General features: G+C 56.8%; 1 protein-coding gene across 1 annotated transcript; it reads right to left on the bottom strand.

Annotated features, from left to right (window-relative positions):
• Positions 1-3,510: 3,510 nt before the first annotated feature.
• Plpp2 (phospholipid phosphatase 2) lies at positions 3,511-7,016 on the bottom strand. Its single transcript, XM_010634983.3, has 5 exons — positions 5,268-7,016; positions 4,875-5,149; positions 4,697-4,754; positions 4,335-4,511; positions 3,511-4,182 (listed from the first exon to the last, which is right to left on the bottom strand). The coding sequence occupies exons 1-5, from the start codon at positions 5,301-5,303 to the stop codon at positions 4,030-4,032; spliced, it is 699 nt and encodes a 232-aa protein (XP_010633285.1). The 5' UTR covers positions 5,304-7,016; the 3' UTR covers positions 3,511-4,029.
• Between the last annotated feature and the right edge of the window lie 45 nt (positions 7,017-7,061).

Below are 7,061 nucleotides of genomic sequence, written 5' to 3'. Positions count from 1 at the left end.
AGACAGCACATATGAAACACCCGAACTGGGCTTCCCTACTCATGAACAATCATTAGGTACACAGGGTCCCTCTGAGAACTGTGGGACTCTCAGCTTCTGAAAGCTCATTTTCCAAACCCTTTCACAGACAGGCTTGACAAGCTGGGCGTGGTGGCACAGGCCTGTCCTCCAGTACACTGGAGGCTGAGGCAGGAGGATCACCACGAGTTCAAGGCCAGCTTGAACTACAAAAATGCGACCCTGTGCCACAAAATTAAAAAGGGGGAAGCAAGATCCACTTGTTACCAGAAGGAGAAGCCCATGGGGTTTCTCTCTAGGTTCTTGGTGAACCAAAGAATGGGCCAAGACATACAAAAAAGGCAGCAAAGGTGTACATTTACTGAAGGTGGAGAGGTGGGCTCTATGGGGTGAGACCAGGCAGGCAGGCTTCCTTATCTTGCAAATAAGGCTTTGGGGCACCTGTCCTGTCAAAAACTCACTTGGCCTCACGCCAGCTTTGGAAAGCCTCCCAAGGCTGCCGGCCAGATGCAAATGAAGAGTTGGAAAGAGCATCTCTGATTGGTCCTGCAAACAGTGCCAGATGCAAATGAAGGACTGAAAACAGCCCTTTTCTGATTGGACCTCGGGGTGCAGTTGTTGTGGAGTGGCTGTGGGTCCTGCGCAAGTTCTCTTTTTAGGAAACATCTTGCCCAACCTGTTAGCCGTGGCGTTTTATGACCTTTGACATATTCCACTCAGTTGTCCAGTTCGCCGCAGCCCTAACCTCATACCTCGTACTCGTGGCCGGAGGTTCCTGGGAGCTGCCCAGGGAAATAAGCAGAGCCCTGAGGGTAGCACAGCACCAGGGCCCCTGCCACGGGACAGGACTCAGGCACCGAGGAAGGGTGAGACAGCTCAGTGCAGGCTGCCCCATAGTTTGCACCTTGAATTGGCCATTTTCTTTTTCATTTTTTTGAGACAGGGTCTCTCTCTGTGGCCTCAAACTCGAAGTAATAATCCTCCTGCCTAGGGCTCCTGAGTGTTGGAATCACAGGCTTGCACCACCACACCGGCTGGCTATTTCCTTGGGCCATAAAGCAAAGGTAACAATGAATCATAAGCGTTTCCAGTTTCTCCATCCAGAATGGAACAGAACTGGAGACGCAGGCAGGGAGAGGCCCATGTCTGGGGCAGGGCGAGGCAGTGGCCTCATGGCCTTGGCAGCAGAGAACTTGGGTCAGTTTAGTCTTTCTCTTTGCAGGAAGGGAAAGTCACTTGCGATAAAACCACACCCCAGCAGGCACAGGACAAATGTTCTGCACACCTCCACACCCAGGCTGAGCGCTCTGCAGAGGGAAGGTGCCGTACCTGCTCGCGGAATGTCACTCGTGGCTCCCATACAGATGCCCTCAATGTTTGGCCTCTTGTACTAACAAATTTTTTCCTCCATACCAACACAAACCACACCAGGGAATGGTAGCACTCACCTGTCATCCCAGCACTCGGGCGGCTGAGGCAGGAGGATCACTATGAGTTTGAGGCCAGCCTGGGCTACACAGTGAGTTCAAGGCCACCCTGAACTACACAGCAAGACCTCACCTCCAAAACAATAAAAATAAAATAAAATAAAATCAGTTCCTGGGCCCAAAGAGAGAAATCTAGGACTTGAGGCAGCGCTGGGTTCTGGAAGGGTTGGATTCCCAGGTCTCCTTGTAAGCAGGATGTTTCTCTGTCCCCTACACTACCAGGCCCCACCCTCGGCTCTTCCTGGCTCCTTTGCTGGTTTCCTCCAACCTCTGTGGCGGCTGAGGTGAAAAGCCGAATGGGGATGTGTGCACCTGTGCTCGTGGATAGGCGTGCACACGCGTGTTGTGGCTATGTGCATCTGTTGGTGTGGGAGCGCCGTGGGTGTGAAAGCAAGTAACAAAAAGTGTGTGTGTGTGTCCACTTGGGGGTGCCGGTCAGGAAAGGAATGTTCCTTCTTCTTCCAAGGAAATCCTAGATCCTCATTTCACAGAGAAACAGAATAAAATGTCTTCTCACTATATAGTTCTCACTGGCCTTGAACTCACTGTGTAGCCCAGGCTGGCCTCAAAGTTACTGGATCCTCCTGCCTCAGCCTCCCGAGTGCTGGGATTTCAGGTGTGCACCCCCACGCTCGGCTCTTCCTCTTTCAAAAGGATTACAAATCAAAGTGATGACAAATGCCTCACTAAAATCCACATGCCCTCTTGTCAAGACCCAGCTCAGCCCAGGGAGGGCAGAGGGGCCATTCCTGCAGGCTGAGAGGTGGCGGTGGAGGCCTCCCCGCTTTCTGTGTCCTTTGCCCACTTGGCAGATGTAGGACTAAGTGGGGCAGGAGGTGCAGATGCCCCAGAGGAGCTGCCTGGCCTATGGCCGCGGATCTGCAGACAGAAACGTCCCTGGGCAGGATTATGAGGTGGGCAGCCACGAGGCCTGGGCTCTGTGGCCGAGCCCACTGCCCACCTAGCTGCACACTCTGCACTTATCTAAGCCACACCTGCCTGCAAAGCGCTGAGCCCTTCCCTCGGCCTCATTCCGTCTGAAGTCCACATTTCCCCGCGATTCTTCATCTTCAAACTTAATGTTAGCGATCAGCAAGGGAGATAGAGAGAAACAAAGTACTTTTTTTTTTTCCCCTGATAGGGTCTCTCTGGGTAGCGCACGCTAATCTCGAACTTGCAGCGATCCTTTTGCCTGGGCCTCCCAAGTGCTGGCCTAACAGGCATGCGCCACCCCACCAGGCTCAACAAAAGACATCATCAGTGAGGAGAAACCAGAATATTCATTTCCTGGGCTACCGTAAGGAAGGACTGCAGACTGCTGAGCTGCAAACGGAAATTGATTCTCAGCTCTGGAGGTTGGAAAGCGGAAGCCAAGGCATCAGTGGGTCGCACTCCTTCTGCAGCCTTCGGGGAGGGAGCACCTTGTCTGCCCACTTCCCCTGCTGTAACGTGCAGTGCAGTGTCAGAGAAACATTAGCCAGTGCATTCATGAAAGTGCAGTACAGAGACCACCGCAGTGGAGAGGAGACTGTGTCAAGTCAGATACAGCCTGGGTGCAAGTGGGAATTTTATGGCCAGGGCCGGGCTCACACGATGGTGCACACCTGTCATCCCAGCACTCCGGAGGCTGAGGCAGGAGAGTCTCTGAGAATTTGAAGCCAGCCTAAGTTACACAGTGAGTTCAACGCCAGCCTGGACTATAGTAAGTTCCTGACTTACAAACATCCAAGCTGTGAACTTTGACAGAGGTGCTGTATAAGACTCCCTTTGTCAGATGATGAATGAGTCGGACTAATGACCATTCTTCCAGAACAGAACACATTCTATGTTGGGGACTTACTGTACATAGCAAGACCTTGTCTCACAAAAAGAAAAACAAGAAGAAGAAAAAAACAGCAACAACAAGAGAGGAGAGAGAGAAGAGAGAAGCAGGGTGAGAGGTTTCAGGTGCAGGAAAAAAAAACAGCAGACAACTTCAAAATGAATCACCCACATCAAAGAGGAATTTGGTAAAAAATAAGTTTATGGCTCACCTACCCACCGAAAACATAAGCCTTAAAGTTCTGGCACAGTTAGGGGTCACCAACCCCCGGCACCAGCTTCAGAAGTGTGGCTAAGTGCTCACGTCTGCTCGGCAGTGGAGGGTCAGGGCCACAGGGGTCACCGTGGACCTTGGTGCAGCTGCGGTGAGCTGGACACGACTTAGCTCCGCTCCACGCTCCACAAGTCCTGAGCCACCACCTGCAGGCCCTTGTGTGCCAGTCCCGGGCTAACCCTGGTGCTCTGAGACTACGTAGAAACCCACAGGCACATCGTGCCCTGCAGAAGCTGTGCCAGTCCATTCCCGGGGCCCCCAACCCCGCAGCAGCACGAGGGCTGGCCAGGCACAGACCCCGGCCCAGAATGAGCGGGTCAGGGGGCTCTGCTCACCACTGCAGTCTGCAGGGACCTGGACCCATCCACAGCCTGCACTGCCCACCATGAGGGCAGAGGGACCATGAGCAAGCTGGCCTGTGGCCCCAGCTCAGGAGGAGGACACCGGGATCCCGTAGTGGTTGCACTCGGCCTCACCAAGGGTCAGCGTCAGCGACACGCTAGGCTTGCGTGCCACCTCCTCCTCCTCCTCCAGGCAGGGCTGGGGGGGCCGGGCTTTGAAGAAGTCTGAGATGTACCAGACCTGACGGAGGAAAAAGAGGGCAGTCAGCTGGGCAGGCTGGACAGCAGCCAGCAGGACAGGGACAGGAGAGGAGGAGACAGTAGGCAGGACCGAGGACCCTGGAGTCTGGGATGGGGCTCTCCGGACAGGGCAGGGGGGGTCCCTGGACTCACAGTGAGGCAGGCCACTAGCGCCCCCTGCAGGAGCCCGACTAACACGTCACTCCAGTGGTGTTTGTAGTCAGACACGCGGGTGTAGCCCACGTAGAAGGCGAAGGACACCAAGAAGAACTGGACCGTGGGCCGCAGCAGCCGCGCCCACTTACAGCAGAGCCGGGCCTGCACGTAGAGCTGGGGTGGGCGGCGTGTCAGCCTGGAAGGGCCTCCATCCGTCCACCTATCCATCTGCGCAAACCAGCGAACCCACCCGGCCCTACCCCACTCCCCAGGGCACAGCTGGGGAGACTGAGGCCGTGACCTCAGTGAAGAGGCGTGACCCGTCCAGGTTCCCAACAAGCATCACAACAGACACTCACCGCCAAGAACATCATGCAGTACATCCCGAAGGAGGAGTGACCGGAGTAGAAGGACAGCCTGGGGACAGCAGTGCGTAGGGGTCAGCCGGTGACAGCAGGGGGCGCCCCCGCCGCACTCGCTCTCCACGCTCTGGCTCCGGCCTCCCCCAGAGCACTGGGGCCGCCACCCCGCGCCCACCTGGCCTCTGTGACGTTGGCGAGGCTGCCCCTGCACACATCCAGCTGCACGTAGATGGAGCAGTTGACTCGGCTCCAGTCGGGGTCGCAGATGGCCAGGAAGCTGGGACGCAGGCGGCCGATCATGTACTTGGCCAGGTCAGTCAGCGACTGGCTCACTGCCGCCCCAAAAAGGAAGGTCCCCAGCACCTTGTAGACGGCAGCCACGTAGTTGTTGAAGTCGGAGTGGGAGTAGAGGCGGTCTGTGTAGACGAGGTAGGCTTCCCCCATGGAGACCTGTCAGGGGCGCAGGTGAGGGGCCAGCGGTGGGGACAGGACAGGACAGGCCCCAGCCCCATCTCCTCCCGTCTCCTCTCAGGGCAGACCCCTTGCCCCCCATCCCTTCCTGCCTTACAAGGATGACAGTGGCCGTAATGGTGACGCCGGCCATGAGTCCGTGGGTGATGGTGTCTGGGCGGTAGGGGTAGCGGATGGATTCATCCCCACAATAAAACCCTCGCTTGTACGGGGTGTTCACCAGGGTCAGGATGGTGAAGGGCAGAGCAGCTGCAGCAGAAGACAGGGAAGGATAGGTTCCCAACAGCTATGCCGTAAGTCCCAAACATGTCACCCTCAGGTCAGCCTTGGCCTCTTGCATCTATGCCACCCCCATCTGAGAGTCTCTGGTGGAAAACGGGAGTCTGCTGCACCCTGAAAAGCCCCTCTAGGTTCCCCAACACTTCAGATCAATCAGACTCTGCCAAGGGCCCCTGGAGCAGCACCACCAGCCTCCATACACTGCCTGGCTCACAATCCGAGCCTCCTCTCAGCTCTAGAGAAGAACCACAGGTCCCTACCCCAGGACCTTTGCACATGACTGCTCTGCATGACACCTCTGTCTCCTGACTGCCCACCCCTGGGGTCACTGTCATACAGGGAAAAACCTCCATTCTTCACGTCTCCTATCCTCTGTGAAATTAGTCACATGCATGACACCTGACTCATTTCTCCCATCCCATGTGTACAACCACAGGAACTAAGGTGTCCAGGGCTGGGTGCTAGACCTGTGCAGGACCTGACTGAGGCAGGCGCTAGCATGCAGGTGCATGTGCAGAGCCTTGGCACTCAGCAGCACTCAGAAGAGGGCCTGCCACGCATGTGTCCCTTTAGTCACCTCCACGCCAGGTCCTGAGCCACGCTGCAGCTGCACCAGCAAGCTCAGTCCTGAGCCCAGTGACAGAAACCCCTTGAGTGACACCACAGTCGAACTGTGAATGGGTCCCAAGCCCTCTGGGCAAGGGTAGCCGGCAGGCAGGAGCCCCCTGGGAGGCCATGCTGTCCACCGAGCCTCCTCCGAGCCTCCTCCTCTCTCTCTCGATGAGCACAGCCTGGCGCCCTGCTCCAGGGTCACAGAGCAGAGGAGCGAAGAATAAGGGGAACAGGAGGGAAGGTGGCGGACAGAGCCAGGCTTTGTGTACAGGATAGGACCGAGGGAAGACGCACAGAGGAGGCTCAACGGAGGGAGGATGATTAGAAGAAAAGGTGATGAAAGACAAGGGAGAAGGGTTAGGGGCCTGGGGGAGAACAGGCCCCAGAAGCGGCCTTGCACGGAAAGCTGGGATCTGGGGCGAGGCAGAGGCCAGAGGGGACCAGGGAGCAGGTCAGGGACCTCCCGTCAGCCCCGCCCTCCCTCACAAGCAGGTCACCACACTGGCCGCCAGATGCCACCTACCGCCCTGCCTGGCACCTTCCAGAGTAAATTCAGATGCCCCGGTGTGAACAAGACCCAGGCCCTTTGCCCTGTCCGGGAGGCTGTCCCCACGGGACCTGGCAGGCACCTCAAGAGCCCCCTGACCTCACAACTATCACCTCCTAAAACCTCACTGCCCAAGTGCTCAAGAACTCTGCGGTGCCGTGTGATTTCCACCAGGTGGCTCAGTCAGTCTCTCTGGACCCACCCAGGCTGCTTAGAAGGAAAGGTAAAATGAGCTGCTTGTGGCTCGGTGCCCAGCATACAGTAAGTGCCACATAAATATTGAAGTAAACAACGTGTGCGCCGAGAAAAAGACACTCAAGGCCGGCAAATGTCCAACAGGGGCCTCCTGCTGTCACCTGGCCCACCCCAGCAGGGGTCTCCCCTGAGACTGGAAGGTGGGCCTGGCCTCTCCCGCCGAGAAACCCGACCCGGTCTTGTCGGGGGGCAGATCGA

This window comes from Fukomys damarensis, unplaced genomic scaffold (genome assembly GCF_012274545.1).
Source record: "Fukomys damarensis isolate Sample0158 unplaced genomic scaffold, DMR_v1.0_HiC HiC_scaffold_37, whole genome shotgun sequence".
Taxonomy (NCBI): domain Eukaryota; kingdom Metazoa; phylum Chordata; class Mammalia; order Rodentia; family Bathyergidae; genus Fukomys; species Fukomys damarensis.
The sequence above is the reverse complement of the archived record's forward strand: the minus strand, read 5'-3'. Positions and strand labels throughout refer to the sequence as shown.

Coding starts and splice junctions, on each gene's coding strand:
- Plpp2 (XM_010634983.3), bottom strand. CDS start 5,303: ATGGCCGGCGTCACCATTACGGCCACTGTCATCCTT. Junction 4,755..4,874: donor GCCAACGTCACAGAGGCCAG/GTGGGCGCGGGG, acceptor TGCTGTCCCCAG/GCTGTCCTTCTACTCCGGTC. Junction 4,512..4,696: donor ACTGCATGATGTTCTTGGCG/GTGAGTGTCTGT, acceptor CGCCCACCCCAG/CTCTACGTGCAGGCCCGGCT.